Raw genomic sequence first — 19,941 nt, 5'->3', positions numbered from 1 at the left:
TAGCTGTGGAGGGTAGTTTCAAGACTCTCCCCTCCCCCCACCAGCGGATGCCTGAAACCTTGGACAGCCAAACCCTATATATACTATGTTTTACCTATACATGCATACCTATGATAAAGGTGATTTAGTTTACAAATTAGGCACAGCAAGAGATTAACAATAATAACAAAATGGCAACAATTATATAAAAACATATTGTAATAAGTTATGTGAACATGGTCTCTCTCTCTCTCTCTTTCTCATAACTTACCTAATAATTGAGAGGGCACTGACTAAAAGGTGGGTATCATATACACAAGGAATGATCCCCATCCTGGGCGAGGAGCTGAACAGCACAAGATTCCATTACATTACTCAGAACAGCATGCAGCCCTGACTGGTGTGGCTCAGTGGATTGAGCGCTGGCCTGCGAGCCAAAGGGTCGCTGGTTCAATTCCCAGTCAGGGCACACACCTGGATTGTGGGCCAGGTCCCCAGTTGGGGGCACGCAAGAGGCAACCACACATTGTTTCTCTCCCTCCCTTCCCCTCTCTCTAAAAATAAATAAAACCTTAAAAAAAAAAAAAAAAAAGAACAGCATGCAATTTAAAACTTGTGAGCTTTTTATTTCTGGAATTTTCCACTTAATATTTTCAGACCACAGTTGTCCCTGGGTAACTGAAACTGCAGAAAGCAAGAAACTGGGATAAAGGGAGACTACTGTATGTATGCAAATCTCAGCCAAGCATTACATCCTCTCCATTTTCCCAACTCCAGACATCGGGACTTGCCTTCGGAGTCCCTTCACTGGATGTCACCTTGGACCAGCCACATCCCATCTCCGGACCTCAGCTTCCCCACCCATACAAGGATATAAGCTTCCCATCTGCCAAGGGACATCAAACCTAGTCGAGGATTCAATTAGTAGTTCGGTAATCGCATTATATGCCCTGGCTGGTTTAGCTCAGTGGATTGAGCGTCGGCCTGCGAGCTAAGTGTCGCTGGTTCGATCTTCCAGTCAGGGTACATCAGAGAAGGAAAACTCTGACTCCAAAAAACCTCCGCTGCCTTGCGGCATACCTCTTCAGGGGAAAGGCTAAGGGAGTAAACCCCGACAGAAAATCCGGAGCCGGAGTCCCTAAGGCGGTTCGACGTTGTAGTCAACACCGGCAACTCCTGCGGCGCACCTGAACTCAAGCTGTATTGACTCCGTCTTTCCCTTGGATCCTTCAGCTGCGAAGAGAGGGGGGGTCTGCTGCATGGGCAACAGCAGACCCTCCATATTACCCTGCCCAGGCTCTGTAGCTTCAGCGTCATCGCAAGATGTCGATTCAACACGGGAGGAGACAGATACTACCATGTCACTCCCGAGTCGGACTGCACAGCCATTCTCGGCGGTGCAGATAGACTCTTAAGAAGCTACACCATCGTCTCTCGAGATGGACGGCTGCCGACGACGACGAATCGCATTAAGCAATTGGTTAAGAGCCGGTAGAAATAACTGGTAACACTTATTTCTCCACCTCCAAGTCAAAACCTCCCGGTAGCGGCAAGAGTTTTGAGCTCTTCCGGGAAGGGCGTGGTCACTGGGAGCCACACCCCCAAACCAGGGCAGTCTTCGCCGAGCCCAACCCTGTAGCCCAAGGTTGGGACCCTCCGGTGGACGCATCACTCCCTATATAACCCTCCGCCAGACAGAAAGCAGTTCCCGACACATCGCGGACTCCGTCACCCATACTAGGCGGCATATGAAATCCTAACTTCTCTCCAGACTCAGCTATGGTTCTGAGGCCTCGCAGTCATCTTCCGGCACACTGGAAACCTGTCTTTCACCATGTCGTCTTAGAAAGTAGTTCCGGCCTACGATAGGCTGATGGGTCCCTCCGCAGCAAGGAAAAGAAGATGGCGACCTCGTCGATGCCGGAGTCGGAGAAGAACGCGGCCACGAAAGCGTCAGGTGAGCGTCAGGTAGAGTCAGATCATCCCAATGCACCCTGCTGTGAAGTGGGTCCACACTGCGGGGGGTACCCGGAGGCAAGGTCCCGGCCGGCGGGGCTGTCCGAACAGGGCCCCGGGGTCCCAGGCCCTTTAGTCGCTCTCGCACTTGCCTGAGCGGAAACCTGGCGCCGCCACAAGATGGCGTCGGGCCTGGAGCGCAGGCAGCGCCGGGGACAGCCCCAAGTCACCAGGCCCCGGGACCGTAGCTGTCAGCCCCCTCCGCATGGGAACTCGGGGAAGGGGGAGCGAGCCACTGACCAAGGGTACCCGTGGGCTGTACCACCTACTCTGTGCCCGGGGGAACCCGGAGGCCGAAGGGCTGAACCACTGAGGCCGGATGGGACCCTTAGAATGAACCACACTGCAGGAATCGTGGAGGGGAGCAGGGAAGGGTCATACCGGCCATTGACCACCCTCCCGGGGATGGGGATGGGGATGGGGAAGGGCTCTGGACTGGGAGGCGAGGCGTCTCGGTCCTGTTTTTCCGAAGCTCTCCTCTGTACGCACGAGAAAGCCCCATCCCGTCGAAGACTCAGTCTTTTCGCCTGCGAAATGGGCACAGGGGTGCAGCTGGGTGGGCCGTGGTTGCCGGAGCCCACCTGGATCAGCCCCCGCCACCTCTTCTCTCAGAGTGAAGGCCCCAGCCCCTGCGCCCCCTTGGCAGGCGGTGCCCTGAGCCCATGGAGGAGAACGAGGTGGAGAGCAGTAGTGACGCGGCCCCCGGGCCTGTCCTGTCCGAGGAGCCCTCTGAGAGCGGCTTGGGTGTGGGCACCTCGGAAGCCGTGTCCGCCGACAGCAGTGACGCCGCGGCCGCCCCAGGGCCGGCGGAGGCCGACGACAGCGGAGTGGGGCAAAGCTCGGACCTTGGCAGCAGCTCTCTGGTATGGACCGTGCTGGCCGGCATGGGTGGAGGCAGGGACCACACGCGGCAGGGCCTTGTTGCTCAGGGGAAGCTGCCAGCAAAGCTGGCTTATAACTGATATTTGTTTTTGCTTTTCTGTGAGTCAGGCACCATGCCAAGTCCCTAACATGGATCTTCTCACTTAAGCCTCAAACCTTGTAAGGCACATACCACGCTTTCCCACATCTTACAGAAAGGGAAACTGGGGTACAGAGCCCAGACAGAGCCAGGATTCAAATCTAGGCTGTGGTCTTACCCACTGTCCTCACGATCCGGGATATAGGAGTCCTGGTTCAAGTCTTGCCTCTGCCTCTGAGTCACAGAGTACCTCTTTGAGCCTCAGTCTTCTCGTCTGTAAAATGGAGCAGGAATATCTACATCTGAGGACGCTATGCTGTCAGTTCCCACAGGGCATTTTCTTGGAAATGCTCTGTACTATTGTTATTATCTGCAAGACAGTGATCGTTTTCAAGACATCACATTATAGAGGTGCACAACAGTGGCCCTCACTTTGGGGTTCAGGGTTTCGTTAATTCAGCAGAAATGAGCCTACCATGTGCCCAGCTTATGCTGGATCATGGAGAAACAGCAAGAGGACAAGACAGATGTGGTCCCAGCCCTTATGGGGGGTACAGCTGGACCTGGGAGATGCTGCACTACACAGTACATAGTGTGTGATTGAGGGCACAGGCGACTACAGCACTGAGGAGAGAGAGGCCCTAACTTGGCCTCCAGGGTCAGGCTCACCTTCCGAGAAGAGGTCCTAGCTAAATGGCGGGAGGAAGGTGGGCAGGTTTTAACCATGGTGTAATGCTGGGAAGTGTTTCAGGCAGAGGGAATAGCTTATTCCAAAGGGCAATGGAAATAGCAACCCCTGGCTGTTGTGTAGGGGATGCAGGGCCCTTTTCCTGACCAGAGCCAGGGACCATGAGACGTGTTCTTGGGGAGCTGTGCGATTAGAGGACTTTCTCACTAGTACTCAATGGGGCTGAGGGTGTGCGTGACTGCACTCCCCATGTCCTCGGGCCTAGGAGCCCTATCTAGTGGGTGGCAGCCTGCCTTGCCCTACCCTGGCTCCTGAAGGCCCTCTCTCCCTGTTTCCTGTCCCCCAGGAGGAGGTATCTGAGAGCAGCTCAAGCACGGACCCCCTGCCCCATGGCTACCTCCCTGATTCATCTTCTGTGTCCCATGGGTCCGTGGCACGGGTGACAGGTGGCCCCCCAGCCCTCGTGCACTCCAGCGCACTCCCAGACCCCAACATGCTGGTGTCCGACTGCACAGCTTCTTCCTCAGACCTGGGCACGTCCATCGACAAGATCATTGAGTCCACCATTGGGCCCGACCTCATCCAGAGTAAGTCAGGCAGAGGTGGCAAGGGTCAGCCCAGCCCATGGGGTTTCCCTGCAGAGTCCAGCAGAAGCAGCTATGCACACCCCAGCTGTGCAACTCAGGAAAATAACTCTCCCACTCTGACTGTGTGACATGGGAACAATAACCCCTGCCTCGGAGCACTAAATGGTGTGAGGATTTAACGAGGCAGCACAGTAAAGCTCTTAGCATAGTGCTCGGCAGGGGAGAAGAGCTCAGTAAATACAGAAACAGTAACACCTAACTTCATACTGTGGTCTGTTCTAAACTTTACATCCAGTAGCGCATTAATCCTCCCAGGAACCCCAAAAGGTGGGTGCTGTCATTATCCTCACAGTGCAGATGACAAATCTGAGGCACAGAGGGTGTAAAATAATTGACCTGCTGTTGCTAGCAAGAGTTGGGCCATGAGCTCAGACAGTCTGAGGCCAGAACTCATGGTTTCCCACACTGTATCTCCAATGAACGATGCATGTAAAGGCCACTGTGCCTGGAAAAGCCCTGGGATAGTCTGGAAAGCCAGCCCTCAGAAAGCGGTGCAGAAGCTGGGCCTTACCTTTGGGGAAGTTTGGAGAGGAAGGAGGGCGACTCCCCAGGTTCAGAGGTCACAGGCAGGGCCGCTGGGGTAGCTGTGGCATCTGTGTGACGCTGGGTGATCATGGCACACAAACTGACTTCTCAGTAGCCCTGTCCTGGAGAGGGGCGGCATCAGAGGCTCAGAGGGGCGGTCCAGCTGGTTTGTAATCACACAGGTGAGCTGGAACTAGTGTGGGCATTGACTCTTGTCATTGTCACCTGGGAATCCCCTCCCCACATCTCTATCCAGGCTGCATCACCGTGACCAGTGCTGAAGATGGTGGGGCAGAGACCACACGGTACCTGATCCTGCAAGGACCAGATGATGGTAAGACCCCAGGCCCAAGACCCGGGGAGCCCTGCAGTGAACATGCGAGTAGGAGAGGGAGGCTCTGCCACAGACTCACTGTGTGATCTGGATGGGTTATGTACTGCCCTGGGCCTCAGTTCCCCCACTGTTACTCTGGTAGAGAGTTGGGTTCTAGAGTCCTCGGGCCTTCCTAAGAGGGACAGCTATAGCTCATGGCCAGCCTCCCCCTCCACTTCCCTTCTCTCTGATTCCCTCCCCAACCCCCAGGTGCCCCCATGGCATCACCAATGTCCAGTTCCACCCTGGCCCACAACCTGGTAGCCATCGAGACCCTGGCCGACGGCCCCACATCCACATCCACATGCCTGGAGCCGCCTGAGGAGGCACGGGGTGGGCCCAGCTCCCCAGCACAGCCTCCCCCGGCTTCTGGCACTGAGGAGCCAGACCTACAGAGCCTGGAGGCCATGATGGAGGTGGTGGTAGTGCAGCAGTTCAAGTGCAAGATGTGCCAATACCGGAGCAGCACCAAGGCCACATTGTTGCGCCATATGCGGGAGCGGCACTTCCGCCCTGGTGTGTTGATAGTGGCCTACCTGGCACAGGTGGGGATGGGGTGCCAAGAATCAGACCTGAAAACTTGTCATACCCCCCAGCAGCAGCTGCAGCTGGTAAGAAGGGACGTCCACGGAAGTGGGGCACCTCGACCAAGATCAAGGAGGAAGAGGCACCAGAGGAGGAAGACGACGATGACATCGTAGACGCTGGTGCCATTGACGACCTAGAGGGTAGGCCACCATGGTTCCCAGCCTGCTCCCTCCACCCCCATCAACAAGTACTGAACTCCTTCTGCTCCTTCTGGCCCCATGGAGAGCCAGAAAGGAACTGGCACCAAAGCAGCCCTGGGTGCCTTCAGTATGAGACAGAGGAGGTGGGGTGCCCATGGGATCAGGACCTCTTGTGTGCAGTTGTGCAGTTGTACTGAACAAGAGCACCAACCACATCTAAGGGGGCTGCATTCACATGTGTCCTACAGAAATAGAATGTAGGCAGCATAGGTGCTTTTCTTTGTGTGGCCACATTTTTTTCAAGTAAAAATAGATGGAATTAAGTTTTATTTTATTTACCCAATATAGGTAAACTGTTGTTTCAACATGCAATCGTTATAAAATATTTTAATTATCTTTCTTTTTTTCATACTAATTTCTGGAGTCCATTGAGTATTTTACAATTATTATGTCTCAGTTCAGGCTAGGCACATTTCAAGGGCTCAGTAGCTACATTTAGCTAGTGGCTTCTGCATTGTCATAGACTGTGTCCTGCATAGTCATAGAGTTTGTAGACTTGAATGTTTGTTTTAACTGTTTTCTAACAGGGACTGTAAAGTGTCTTGAGGAAGGGGGGCCTTTTTCTAATCCACATAAAGGTGCTGTATAAGCCAGTGGTAGGTATCAGGAAAGGTGCAGAGAAAGAACTGCAGGAGTCTGGAAAGGGATGCTCACGGTTAGCCAGGGTGACGCATGGCGGAAGAGTGGGCAGGGATGGGGATGTAGGCCTCTTCCCAGGGTAGCAGGGAGAGGATCAGGGCTGAAAGGCTGGATTTAGCACTGATACCTACCTTTTCTCACTGTCCCCACAGAGGACAGCGACTATAATCCGGCTGAGGATGAGCCCCGGAGCCGACAGCTGCGGCCCCAACGCCCAACTCCCAGTACCCTGAGACCCCGAAGGAGACCTGGCCGGCCCCGGAAGCTGCCTTCCCTGGAGACCTTGGACCTCCCTGATGGTGAGGCTTGGTTGTGGGGGTCGGGGGTGGGGGGCTGGCCTCCTTCCCTGCTTGCTTCTGTGGGGGCCTGGGAACTTGAGTGTGTCGTGCAGAGCAGCATGTCTCAAACCACGTGCTAGCCTCCTTGTAAAGGGGAGATCCCACCCAGACAAGGCTTGAAAAACCCTGAGTTAGGAAATGATATATCAGCTTTATGGAAAGGCTCCACGGGAAGTTGTCACAGTGCAGGAAAAGGTTGAGTCTTTATAGCTGAACTAGTGAAATAAGTTTTAAATATTATTGAAATAAGGACAGAGATGAGGCCTAAGACTGTCTACAGAGCACAGACTTGGGGCATTACAGGCTGGGTCAGGAATGACTCATTCATGCCAGCTCTGCCATTCGCTTGCTGTGCATGTGACCTGGACCATGTTACTTTGCCTCTTGAATCCCCTTTTTATGAATGCAGGTGATAGTGCCTGCCTTTTAGGATTGCTTTAAGGCATAAATATATACAGAAAAGCACATGGTAGCTCTCTTTGTGCAAGCAATTTGGAGGGAATTGTTATATTTTTTTAGCCTCCTTTTTAAAATAACTTTTTACTGAGATATATGTATGGAAAAGCCCACCTATCTTAAGTGCACAGCTCAGCGAATTTTCGCAAGGTGAACACGCCTATATCATCTAGCACCGCAATCAAGAAACAGGCTGTTGCCCTGACTGGTGTTGCTCAGTGGGTTGGGCGTCATCCCACAAACAGAAAATGTCACCAATCCAATTCCCGGTCAGGGCACATGCCTGGGTTGCAGGTTTGATCCCCAGTTGGAGCATGTACGAGTGACAACTGATCGACGTTTCTCTCGCATACTGTTGTTTCTCTCACCCTGCCCCTTCTAAAAATAAGTAAAGTCTTTAAAAAAAAAAAAGAAAGAAAGAAACAGGATGTTACCAACACTGTCTGGATCACTTTTAATTTCTAAAATGTTATATTGAAATACTGTCAATGTATTTAAATAGGTAATACTCCTCTCAGCCCTTCAACCACCCAGCCTCCCTAGGGAAACCAGTGTTAAAGTGCTGCTATTGCTCCTCAGACTAGAATGTCCCTGTGAGGTCACTAGAGCAGCAATTATCATTTCCATTTGCCAAGTGGGGAAAAATGAGACGCCGACAGGAAATAACTTTGCCTGAAGACATGCAGCAAGTCATTGACGAAGCTGAACCTAGCACACAGGTCTCCTGACTGAGAGGTCCCCAGCTTTCGGACTGCTGCTCCAGACTGTCACATTTAAGTCATCCTGCGCTCTGGGGGCAGGGGTGGGAGCATATGTCTACTCTAACTATGGGCTGTCTGCGTCTGTGATGTGACGTGATGGGTCCAGCAGTGATTGGACTGTGACCGTGTATGGGGGAGATATTTTGATTAGCTTCTGTCACACCTGTCCACATATGTCCTGGTGTGTTGTGGCTGATTTGTGACCTGGCATGTTTGTGGCAGGTGTGGAAGGAGAGCCTCTAGTGAGTTCCCAGAGTGGACAGAGCTCTCTGGAGCCACAGGACACCGAGGCACCCAGCTCCTCAGGCCCAGGACGCCTGGTGGCCCTGGGCAAGGCCAGTAGGTTCCCCGTGGACCCCAATGTGAGCCAGTCGGATGCAGAGAACACAGCACCCACCTGCCAGGAGGAGCCCGACACCCCACCCCGGCGCCGTGGCCGACCCTCCAGGCGCTTCCTAGGCAAGAAATACCGCAAGTGAGTGGAACAGAGATGAGGGTCAGGGAGGCAGCCGGGCAGCCCCAGCCCAGCCAGACCTCTCCCCAACACCTTCCTGGCAGGTATTATTACAAGTCACCCAAACCGCTTCTGCGGCCCTTCCTGTGCCGCATCTGTGGCTCCCGCTTCCTGTCCCATGAGGACCTGCGCTTCCATGTAAACTCCCATGAGGCCGGAGACCCCCAGCTCTTCAAGTGCCTGCAGTGCAGCTACCGCTCCCGCCGCTGGTCCTCGCTCAAAGTATGAGATGCAGTTAGAAAGGAGAGCACCTGGGAAGGGGGAAAGGGAGGGGCGCGGGAAAAAAGGAGGCTGGTGGCGCTGAGAGGGAATAGCGGTAACGGCCTGCCCCGGCGCCCTCTCCTGCTGCTTTGGGGGCACGTGTCTGGGCTGCCGTGGCAGTTCTGGAGGTCACACACTGCATAGCATTGTGGCATCTTCAGGGGTGCCGTTTGCCTCGTGGACATCATAGACCGGCTTATTCAGCACCATCGCCAGCAGGTGGCAGTAAAGCCGGCCTCTAGCTAATGCAGTGTGTTAGAAAGTTTGCCACCAGCTAGCGGTAATGCGTCTGGAATGGGGCCCAGTACCCAGGCCTTGCGGGCCACTCTCTTTTCATCTTCACACCGCCCAAGGAGGTCCCTCGTAAGTGTCGGTAGGTCCGTTTTACTGACCAAGGAAACTGCAGCTTGGCTGGACCAAAGTGAAGCAGCGAGCCAACCATCATTGGAGGTGCTCCTCAGGGAGAAGTGGCCAGAGCCCCTGCGCTTTCTGCACACAGTGCTTCTTCAGATGGGCCCGTGACCTGGGAGTTGTTCTCTGGAACCCCAAGGGTGGGGGGCAGGGGTGGCTGTCCCATCCTGCAGAGGGGAGGGCGTGGGCTGTGCAGCTCCTCTGCGTGGGTTCAGCTGCGAGTTCACAAGGTCACTGTGGGACCTCAGCAAGTCACTTAACCCTGAGCCTCAGGTCCCTCCTCTGTCAAATGGTCAGCAGGACAGGGCACGGTGCAGAGCAGGCACTGTCATTGGAGCAAGTCCCTAGCCCTCAGGCCCCGGCGCTGGCAACCCTCCCTCGTTCTGCCAACCTGCTCCCACAGCAGCTCCAGGGTGTGGGCACAGGTGAGGTGCGGCCAGAGGGGAGTCCATTGTCCCTTTGCCTCTCTTGCAGGAGCACATGTTCAACCATGTGGGCAGTAAGCCCTACAAGTGTGACGAATGCAACTACACCAGCGTCTACCGGAAAGACGTCATCCGGCACGCGGCCGTGCACAGCAAGGACCGGTCAGTGGGTGTGGGTGGGCTGGGGCCGGGGTGGGGAAGCGGGAGCCCAGGACAGCCACGGTTCTTAGGTGTCACCTGCTCAGGGCCAGGCCCCTTTATATATAGCACATTACAGACCTCAGAAAGGTAAGGCGATTCATCCCAGATCCCGTGGCTCAGAACAGGGCAGTAACAGGCCCTAAAGACCCTCATTCAGTCTCCTCCCTGCTGCAGGCTTTAGTTTCCCATCTGTAAAGTGGGACAGCCACTGCTGAGGGGGTTAAAGGAAATTGTGTGCCTAAAGGGGCTCAGTAAATGATCGAAAGATCTTCCAGACTCCTGTTCCACACTCACCTTTCACGGCACTGAGAGAGCAGACTCAAGACAAGTACATGGGGGCCTCGTGATTGTTCGCTGAATTATGATTGGATCTGCAGCTTCAAGAAGGAGTTAGCTTCACAGGAAGGAGAAGCAGTGAGCAGAGGTTGGATACAGGGATCCACCAGGTGGATCTGTTAATAAAAATTTCAAAAGAAACTAAAGGAGAATTTTATTCAGATATGATTTGCAAATCAGCAAATAGAGTCCTCGGTATGAACTGAAGACTCACTGATAGGGAGTGGCAAGGTTTTAAAAAGGAGAAGGGTTGCTAGGGACACAAGGTTATACACTTAGATTATTGGCTTTCTTTTTTCATATTGCAATATATGAATCTATCAACACGTTGCACTCCTTAGCATCATTTGTTTTCTGATTGGAGGTGGCAATTGGTTTTTTCAATGATGGGCTGACTGAGTGGTCAGCAGGGGGTGCTGTGATACAAGAACAGTGGGAACATATGTTTAGGCATCTGTCAGGGCCCTAGTTCCAGTTTCAGGCTTGTAAAACAAAAGCTTTGTGGTAACTTAGCAACAAATCAAACAGCACAGTGAGACTCTTCATTCTGCAGGCATTTTTTAAGTCGGGAGCAGAGTCGTGCCCTGTAACCAGCCTCAGAGTTCAAACTGCAAAATTCCAGCTGTTGGGCCACAAATTATGATGTAAAAGTTCTTAGAAGTTCTCAGATCTCAAACCGTGTTTGTGGGAAAACCAGCTCTCCAAGGTGCTTGCAGCTTTTCTTAAAGTAAAAAGGAAGGGGAGTTGCGTCCAAGTAAGATCGGAGATACCAGGTTGAACCAGTGGTACAATAGCATTCTTTCCTGTGGGACTTCTCAGAACCTTTAAAATGCAAATGTGTTTAGTGACTGAAAGAATGCACCTATTCCTAAATGTAAGGAAGTGCAGAACTTATTGACAGTACCCTCTTAGCATTTTCCCCAGCAAACTCTAAGAGAAAGGGGCTTGAGAGGGGAGTAGGGGCACTCAGGGCTAAGACTGGGTCTGGGGGTCGCAGGTGGGCTTGGAGAAGTGACGGTCTAACTCCTGTACCTTTCTCCCCCAGGAAGAAGAGACCAGATCCTGTAAGTCTGGGACCCTGGCCTGGGAAGGGAGCCCACTTGAGGGTTGCTTGTGGGGGTGGGGGTAAGAAGTGAGGTCTCTCCATCGGCCCCCTCTCATCCCTTCCCAGACCCCTAAGCTGAGCTCCTTCCCCTGTCCCGTGTGTGGCCGTGTCTACCCCATGCAGAAGAGACTCACACAGCACATGAAGACACACAGCACTGAGAAGCCCCATATGTGTGACAAAGTGAGTGGGCCAAGGACTAGGCAGGGGTAGGGGTAGAGGGCCTCCCTGGCTGACCCGCCAGACAACTCAGCTCACCCCTTACAGTGTGGAAAGTCTTTTAAGAAGCGCTACACCTTCAAGATGCACCTACTCACGCACATCCAGGCTGTCGCGAACCGCAGGTACGTCCCTCGGGGGACTGGTGGGGCTGGAGCAACCCCCACCCCCACCCCACCGCTGAGCTGCCCTTCCTCTGGCCACCCCCAGATTCAAATGCGAGTTCTGTGAGTTTGTCTGTGAGGACAAGAAGGCCCTGCTGAACCACCAGCTGTCTCACGTCAGCGACAAGCCCTTCAAGTGCAGCTTTTGCCCCTACCGCACTTTCCGAGAGGACTTCCTGCTGTCCCACGTGGCCGTCAAGCACACAGGTGAGGCTACCCCTCCGTTCCCTGTCAGCCCTCAGTCAGCCGCAGGAGCAGCTGAACCCCTTCTTTCAGAAAGGGAGCCCCCTCTGTGGGGTCAGTCTCTGACCCCAGCTCCCGTTCCAGCTCAGCGCCCTGCTGTCAGGGTGGCCCTGGGCCAGTCCCTCTCCCCCCACCGTGTGGTGGTCACAGAAGTGAGCTCCAGTCATCCCCTGAGCCCTGTCTGCCGGGCGCGGGGCTGGAGATGGGTCTTAGGGAGGCCCTGCCCTCCACGGATGAGGCAGCAGAAGCAGCGTCCGTCTGTGCTTGCCCCGTGGGAGGTGCACAGCAGCAGCTGGTTTTTCTTCTCCTTGGTACCCAGCCCTCTGGCCGGCACACTTGGGGGAGACTGGAGAGAGGGAGCCAGGGCCCCCCTTCACCAGGTTCCTGGCGGGCGACTCACAGGAGGAGCGTGTGCTCATGCGCCCTTGGTAGGGGCGCTGGCAGGCAGGCCGTGAGCACAGAGGGCAGGCCCGTTTCCTGTCGGCCCGGCCCACCACCGCGGACGGCGCACGTGTCTGCCCAAGCTCGGGAGGAGCCCCAGCAGGGAATGAGTTGGAGGGCTCCTTGGGGTCATGGAAGGCTTCTCTGAGAGGGCAGGTCGGGGCTGGGCAGGTGCAAGCGTCCCCTCCGTGTGTCTACAGGCGCCAAGCCCTTTGCCTGCGAGTACTGCCACTTCAGCACGCGGCACAAGAAGAACCTGCGCCTGCACGTGCGGTGCCGACATGCAAGCAGCTTCGAGGAATGGGGGCAGCGCCACCCTGAGGAGCCCCCCTCCCGCCGTCGCCCCTTCTTCTCTCTGCAGCAGATTGAGGAGCTGAAGCAGCAGCACAGTGCAGCCCCCGGACAGCCCCCCAGCTCCCCAGGACCTCCCGAGGTAAGCTCAGCCATGCAGGCAGCAGGCAGGAGGCACCTGGGGACATGGCCGGGATGACAATGGATGTCACCTCTCCCAACATCCTTACTTGCACCTTGGGCACAACAAAGCGGTCCCTGCCTCTCTGGATTGTGTTAAGGAGCAGCTGAGGTCACAGACAGGCCAGCCCTAAGCTCAGAGTAGGGGTGGCTTTCCAGTGTTAGTAATAGAGCGTGGAAATCTCAGGAACTTAATGTGGTAACAGGTTATTCTTTTCTCATATAAAGGAAGTCCAGAGGTCAGCAGTTCAGGGCTGGTGTGGCAGCTCCATGATCAGGCAGGGACCAAGCTCTGTTTTTTCCCAGCCCTCCTAGGGAAACCACTTCTGCCTTCGTGGTTGCCTCATGGTTCAGTATAGCTGCAGGAGCTCTGGCCTTCCTAGCCACATCCTAGGCAAGAAGCAGGAGGAAGGGATGGGGGAAGAGCAGAAAGGATGTCTGCCATCTGTCTATCCACCTGTCTTCCTTGTGACCTTTACCAGAAGCTCCTGCTCAGCCACATGGCCACACTTTCCCCAACTGCAAGGGGCGGAGGGGTGGGGGGGCAGGTAACAAGCATAGTCCTGTAGCTGCATATGTTGCCGGTCCACTTTTCCACCAAGAGATGTACCATCACCATGTGCGGATGAAACAGCCTCTGGAATGAGTCTTGTGTTCAAGTCCCAGTTCTGCCGCTTACTAGCTGGGAGACTTTAAGTCAGATACTTCAGTTCTCTGAGCCTCAGCCAGTTCCCTGTAGCACTGAGCTGGTAAATACCTTTAAACGTGGTTGTAAAGATGAAACAAGCCACCATATATAAAATGCCCAACACACAGGAGGCACTCAGTAGACAGCACTTGAATCTGAGATGCTCTCTCAGGGTTGGCCATGTCCCCACCCTGCAGGTCCCTTCAGAGACAGCACCTCTCCAGTCGCCCGAGAACCCCCCACTGCTCTGTTCTGACACCCTGGGTGGCGCCACTATCATCTACCAGCAAGGTGAGCTCTGAGGAAGGGTGGGAGCCGGGGCATGGGGTCGGGGCAGGGCTTGTGCTGGAGGATGGGAAGGGCATTGGGTGCCCGTCTCCAAGCCCTTTACTAAGTCTCAGGTCCCCCCCACCCCAGGGGCTGAGGAGTCGACCGCTATGGCCACGCAGACAGCTTTGGATTTGCTGCTGAACATGAGCGCCCAGCGGGAGCTGGGGGGCGCAGCGCTGCAGGTGAGCCACTTGGGGACCCCCGCTGCGCTGGACACCGGGAAGAGAGGAGGGCGATGAAGCAGACATGCCCCTCCCCCATGGGCAGCTCCCAGTTAGTGGGTGAGACAGATCCACTGACAACCACTGGGCACACGCGCAGCAGGCGCTGCACTGGGAGCGCGGTTCTCTATGCTCCTGGCGACTCTGCCATCGTCAGTCTGGATACATTTATAATTTATAGTTTCATGATCATAAATGAGATTGAACTCCTTTTTGTATGTTCATAGATTTATTTTATTTCTTCCCTAACTTACCTGTGTGTCCTGTGTCAATTTTTTAATTGTTAATCTTTTTTATTATCACTATGCAAAAGCTCTTTATTTATAAAGAAAATCCATCTTTTAGCTCTCCTGAGTTGTTAAATCCCACTCGCCCTCCAATTTATTTTCTGATCTCATTTTATGGTTTGTTTTCATGTAGGTTGTAGCATATTTTTCTGTCTTCATTAGAAAAATCTTCCTACCCCAGAATTATAAAAATACTTATTCATATTTTTCCTTCATATATATTTAGAGTCTTATTATTACATTTTAGTCTTTAATCCATTTGAAGCAGACTTTGGAGTAAGAACTGAGGTTATGCTCTTTTTTTTTTTCTTAGTTTGCCACTTGTCTGTCTACCCCAAGATTCCTCCTCACCGTTGGCACTTTGGGCCAGATAACTCTTTGTTATCTGGAATGTTTAGCAGCATCCCTGATCTTTACTCCCTAGATGCCCATTGCACTCCCTCTCCAATTTTGACAAGGAAAAAAATGTCTCCAGACATTGCCCAGTGCCCCTGGGGGGGCAGTGTTGTTCTGCCATGTTCTTGTTAAGTCTGTTTCCAGTAGCTTGGTGGGCTTTGGAAAGGCAAGTTGTGTTTCAGAGAGAACACAGAGGTGGGGTTACACGGATGAATGCTGGCAGCACTGGGTCTTGCCAAAGCCTGGGTGACCTTGGAGGCCCTGAAGTCAAGGAGGGCCTTGAACATCAGGTCTCACAGACCCTGCTCAGAGTGTCCCCAGTTCCATCACAGGTGGCCGTGGTGAAGTCGGAGGATGCGGAAGCACAGTTAACATCCCCTGGTGGGCAGCCCTCCCCAGCGAGTGCTGCTCCACAAGTGGTAACCCTCCACGTGGCAGAGCCAGGGGCCAGTGTGGCAGCCGAGGGCCAGCTGGGGCCCCCTGACCTGCAGCAGATCACCCTGGCACCCGGTCCTTTTGCTGGGGCTGGCTACAGCGTCATCACAGCACCCCCTATGGAAGAGGGGACATCAGCTCCTGGCACACCCTATAGGTAAGGCCTGCCACCTGCAAGGCCGCTTTAGCCAGTTGGAGGCATGCTGGGGGGTCAGAGAAGGATCCTGCCCATTTAAGCCTAGTTGGCAGGAGGTAAAAACCCTAATACACATAAAGCGACTGGACTGTGGGGGAGTTGTATCCTTCTCAGGAGGCCAGAAGCTACTGTCTTCGCCACTTAGCTGTTCCTAAACATTCTGGCAAGACCCACGTTTCCCTCGTTTTACAAATGAGGAAACAGGCCAGTGAGGGTCAGACATACAGTGGGTGAGGGTTTTAGCCCTGCTCTCTTTGGTTCCTGAGGTGTTCTCCAGTCTGACCCCTGGAACAAACGTGGGCTCCTCGCTGGCATCGAAGGGGGGCCTGGTGTCTTCTCAGCTTTCTCCGCACCGAGCAAATTTAGGACAGAACCCCGGGCAGTCTGAGGAGGCCCTGAATTTGAGTACCAGCTGTACGGCTGGGGTGGAGTTGGGACTGCAGGGCCGGTGCCTGGGCGGCTCAGTCTCGGCATCGCGCCCTCTGCTCTTGGGCTGCGGGTTCCTGTCGGCCCTGCCACCTACACTTGGCCAGACTTGGGCTGGACCCCTCAAGTTCCCTGCCATGCCCATCAACGGGGTGGGATCGCCACTCCTGAGCAGGACAGTACTCTGGACACAGCAGCACTGACAGAAGAGACAGGGAGGGTTCAGCTGGCAGAGCGTAGAGCCAGGATTTCACCCAGGGGTCTGCCCGTGGTGCAGTCACCCGTCAGTTGATGGCTTTCTTGGGGAAGGGGACTCCTGTGACTGCTCCCCCCCCCACCCTGTTTCCTCTTAGAGCCTTGATTCACCTCTTCCCCTCTGTGCCCACAGCGAGGAGCCTGCTGGGGAGGCAGCCCAGACTGTGGTGATGAGCAACACCCTGAAAGAAGCTGGCACACACTACATCATGGCAGCTGACGGGACCCAGCTGCATCACATCGAGGTGAGGCTGGGTAGCCCACCCGGCCCCGTTTCACACCCCGTCCCCCTGCTCAGCGTCTCATGCTCCCATCTGTCCTCAGCTGACCGCCGATGGCTCCATCTCCTTCCCAAGTTCCGACGCCCTGGCCTCTGGAGCCAAGTGGCCTCTGCTGCAATGTGGGGGGCCGCCAAGAGACGGCCCTGAGCCGCCGTCTCCAGCCAGAGCCCACCTGGTAGGGAACCCCCAGGGCACTGGCTCCCCACCTCCTGCAACCAGCAAAGCCCTGGGCCTAGGAGTGCCCCCCTCACCGCCATCTGCAGCCACTGCGTTGTCCAAGAAGTTCTCCTGCAAGATCTGCGCCGAGGCCTTCTTTGGCCGCGCAGAGATGGAGAGTCACAAGCGGGCCCATGCCGGGCCGAGTGCCTTCAAGTGCCCTGACTGCCCCTTCAGTGCCCGCCAGTGGCCCGAGGTCCGGGTAAGTGCTGCCCCCTGTGCCTCTGCCAGCACTGGCTTGTGTGACAGACCCTGACAGAGCACCCTCTCAAGCCAGCCCGCTGTCGCCCTCCAGTCAGAGATGACTCAGCAAGGCTCTCAGGTGGCTCATTCTGGGGGCAGGGAGACCAGACAACATGACTGGTGCCCGACAGTGTCCCCAGAATGAAAAAGACATATGGCAGGGCAGAGACAGGGAACAAGTCACGTGGCCCTGGGGTGCAGGGAGGTGTCACAGAGGAGGTGTGGCAGCACGCAGCATGCTTAGAGAAATTCGAGTCATTTAGAATTCAGAATGCGCGGAGTTCAAGGTTCCAGGAAAAGTTCATGGTCCAGTGTAGGGGGCTCCCTCCCTTTACCCAAGGATTTCCAGATTCAATCATACACTGAATTCTCACAGCAGCTCAAAGAGGGAGCTGGGCCCAGGGCCCTAGAATGTCAGGGCTGAGAGAGACCGTCAGAGGTTCCTCCATCCAAACATATATGTTACTTAGGGGTAAACAGTCCAAGAGCAGGGACAGGGTTTTCCAAGCAACGTAATGACAGAGCCTGTGGCTTTTCCTTCTCTTGAACACACAGCACCAAGTCCTGGTCTGGTTTGTACTTTCTACCAGCTCCTCTCAGATCCACTTGAGAAGACGGGCTCCCTGGCAGCTGTCTGGGAGCTGCCTGTCTGGGCCCAGCTGACGCCCCAACCCTGCCCCTTCCGCAGGCCCACATGGTGCAGCACTCCAGCCTGCGGCCGCACCAGTGCAGCCAGTGCAGCTTTGCCTCCAAGAACAAGAAGGACCTGCGGCGGCACGTGCTGACCCACACCAACGAGAAGCCTTTTTCGTGCCACCTCTGTGGGCAGCGGTGAGGCTGGGTGCGGTGGGCTGGGGCTGCTGGGCATACACGGTAGGGCTGCCTCTGAGCCTCTGTCCCTTCCCCACAGCTTCAACCGGAACGGGCACCTCAAGTTCCACATCCAGCGGCTACATAGTCCTGATGGGAGAAAGGCAGGGACCCCTACAGCCCGGGCCCCAGCCCAGCCCCCAACCCAGACCATCATCCTGAACAGTGATGACGAGACCCTGGCCACACTGCACAGTGAGCTGCCCCGGGGACCCAGGGTAGACCAGGGACTTGAACCACTGCCCCGGAGAGCACCCTTGGGCTATGGCGGGGGCCATTTCACATTCTCCTGGAGCCCCCTAGTGAGCATCCTCCCCTCTCTGCCCAGCCGCACTCCAGTCCAGTCACGGGGTCCTGGGCCCAGAGCAGCTACAGCAGGCCCTGGGCCAGGAACACATCATCGTGGCCCAGGACCAGACAATGACCAATCAGGTAAGAGCCTGCGCGGGGGCCCCTGCTGGCAGGTCAAGGGCAGGGTTGGGGCACATGGAGAGTTCAGGCTAGCGCTGGCTTGGCTGTGGCAGGAGGAAGCCACCTACATCCAAGAGATCACCACAGCAGATGGCCAAACGGTGCAGCATCTGGTGACCTCTGACAACCAGGTGAGCTGCTGCTGAACACCTCAGCGTGAGTGCCCCCACCCCAGGCCCCACTCTGGGGACAAGCAATACTTTCCAAACCACCCCTCCCAGGGTATGTGCTTGCAGCTGCCAGTGGTGTCCCCAGTCCGTTCCGCTGTTCTTGCTGAGCCCCTGGTGAGCAGGGCCCCAGCACCTCCCTCCTCTCCACCCTCCTTCAGGTACAGTACATCATCTCTCAGGACGGAGTTCAGCACCTACTCCCCCAGGAATACGTCGTGGTCCCGGAGGGCCATCACATCCAGGTAGGACAGCCTGGGGCGAGGGTGAGGGCGGGGTGGGAGAGGAGGGATGCACAGCCTCCTTCTGAAGTCACCAGGCTGGCTTTCTCCCTCCAGGTACAGGAGGGCCAGATCACACACATCCAGTATGAACAAGGGGCCCCGTTCCTTCAGGAGTCCCAGGTAGAGCCCACAGGGACCCAGATGGAACTGGGGCAGGGGCAGGGCTCTTCCAAGGCACCTCATGGGCTTTTTCCCTCCAGATCCAGTATGTGCCTGTGTCCCCAGGCCAGCAGCTTGTCACACAGGCCCAGCTTGAGGCTGCAGCACACTCGGCTGTCACAGGTATGGTGCTAGCCCCCCCAAGGACCATGGGACCCAGGCCTAGCTTCTGGGGTCTCAGGCTCACCACCCTTTCCCCTCCTCTGGCAGCGGTGGCTGATGCTGCCATGGCCCAAGCCCAGGGCCTGTTTGGCACAGAGGAGACGGTGCCTGAACACATCCAGCAACTGCAACACCAGGGCATCGAGTACGACGTCATCACCCTGACCGATGACTGAGCCCCAGGGGCACAACGCAGACTGTGGATATTGGGGCCAGCCCTGCTGGGGGTGGGGGCACCCACCAGGACTCACATCCTTGCTTCACCTGGGGTCTCTGGATACTGGGCAACCAGCATCCTGTCACTCCAAGGGAGCCAGAGGTGTACTGTGGGGTTGGGGGACAGCCACGGGCACCAGCCAGGACATGCTGGGTGCCCCAGCCTGCGGGCAGGCTTTGGGAGAGTTTATTTTTGTTTGGATGGACCCACTGGCCTCTCAGTCTAAATAAAGGGACCAGAGTCCAGCCCTGGCCAGGTCAATTTGTCCACTTGCTGCTACAACGTGAAACAGGCAAGGACTTGGGAAGCGGAAGAAAGGTGAAGCCTCTTACAGCCACAAGGGGGGAGTGAAGTGGAGGTGGCCTAGCTTGCAGTGCATCTAGCCTTGCCCCTGTAAGTACAGTGGCCTGACATACCACGCAGGAGACCCCAGCCTCCTCCCCTGGCTGGGGAGGAGCATCTGTTCCATGCATAGGGGTGCAGGGCAGCTTGGTGCCTACTTGCAGAGGCTGTGGTAAGGCCTGTGATGGCTCTGAGCTCAATCTCCTCCTGACCCGACTGGAAGACACCTGGCTGCCCACTCACTGTGCTGGTTCCAGTGCCAGCAGGTGTCTGGCTTTCTTCTGGGCACAGGGAGCAGCCCTCTGCTCCCCAGAGGGATTAGCACACGCTCAG

At 55.5% G+C, this 19,941-nt stretch overlaps 1 protein-coding gene across 1 annotated transcript; it reads left to right on the top strand.

Annotated features, from left to right (window-relative positions):
* The first annotated feature begins 1,639 nt into the window (after window positions 1–1,639).
* Window positions 1,640–19,521, top strand: ZNF335 (zinc finger protein 335). The gene is made up of 28 exons (XM_090286496.1): window positions 1,640–1,936; window positions 2,608–2,858; window positions 3,991–4,231; window positions 5,073–5,150; window positions 5,400–5,705; window positions 5,786–5,917; window positions 6,769–6,915; window positions 8,394–8,646; window positions 8,730–8,907; window positions 9,832–9,944; window positions 11,365–11,383; window positions 11,491–11,607; window positions 11,692–11,768; window positions 11,854–12,014; window positions 12,692–12,924; window positions 13,848–13,941; window positions 14,068–14,162; window positions 15,217–15,476; window positions 16,330–16,441; window positions 16,521–16,895; window positions 17,625–17,767; window positions 17,847–18,001; window positions 18,135–18,238; window positions 18,331–18,408; window positions 18,606–18,689; window positions 18,783–18,848; window positions 18,929–19,010; window positions 19,098–19,521. Exons 2-28 carry the CDS (start codon window positions 2,658–2,660, stop codon window positions 19,223–19,225), a joined length of 4,032 nt encoding a protein of 1,343 aa, XP_090142622.1. The 5' UTR covers window positions 1,640–1,936; window positions 2,608–2,657; the 3' UTR covers window positions 19,226–19,521.
* Window positions 19,522–19,941: the final 420 nt, after the last annotated feature.

Source organism: Furipterus horrens, unplaced genomic scaffold (genome assembly GCF_987537825.1).
Source record: "Furipterus horrens unplaced genomic scaffold, mFurHor1.1.pri manual_scaffold_8, whole genome shotgun sequence".
Classification (NCBI taxonomy): domain Eukaryota; kingdom Metazoa; phylum Chordata; class Mammalia; order Chiroptera; family Furipteridae; genus Furipterus; species Furipterus horrens.
The sequence above is the reverse complement of the archived record's forward strand: the minus strand, read 5'-3'. Positions and strand labels throughout refer to the sequence as shown.

Excerpts from the sequence above, each read along its gene's own strand:
- ZNF335 (XM_090286496.1), top strand. The coding sequence starts at position 2,658 with ATGGAGGAGAACGAGGTGGAGAGCAGTAGTGACGCGGCCCCCGGGCCT. Across the intron at positions 11,608-11,691 it reads AGCCCCATATGTGTGACAAA|TGTGGAAAGTCTTTTAAGAA; the intron begins GTGAGTGGGCCA and ends CACCCCTTACAG. Across the intron at positions 13,942-14,067 it reads CACTATCATCTACCAGCAAG|GGGCTGAGGAGTCGACCGCT; the intron begins GTGAGCTCTGAG and ends CCCCCACCCCAG.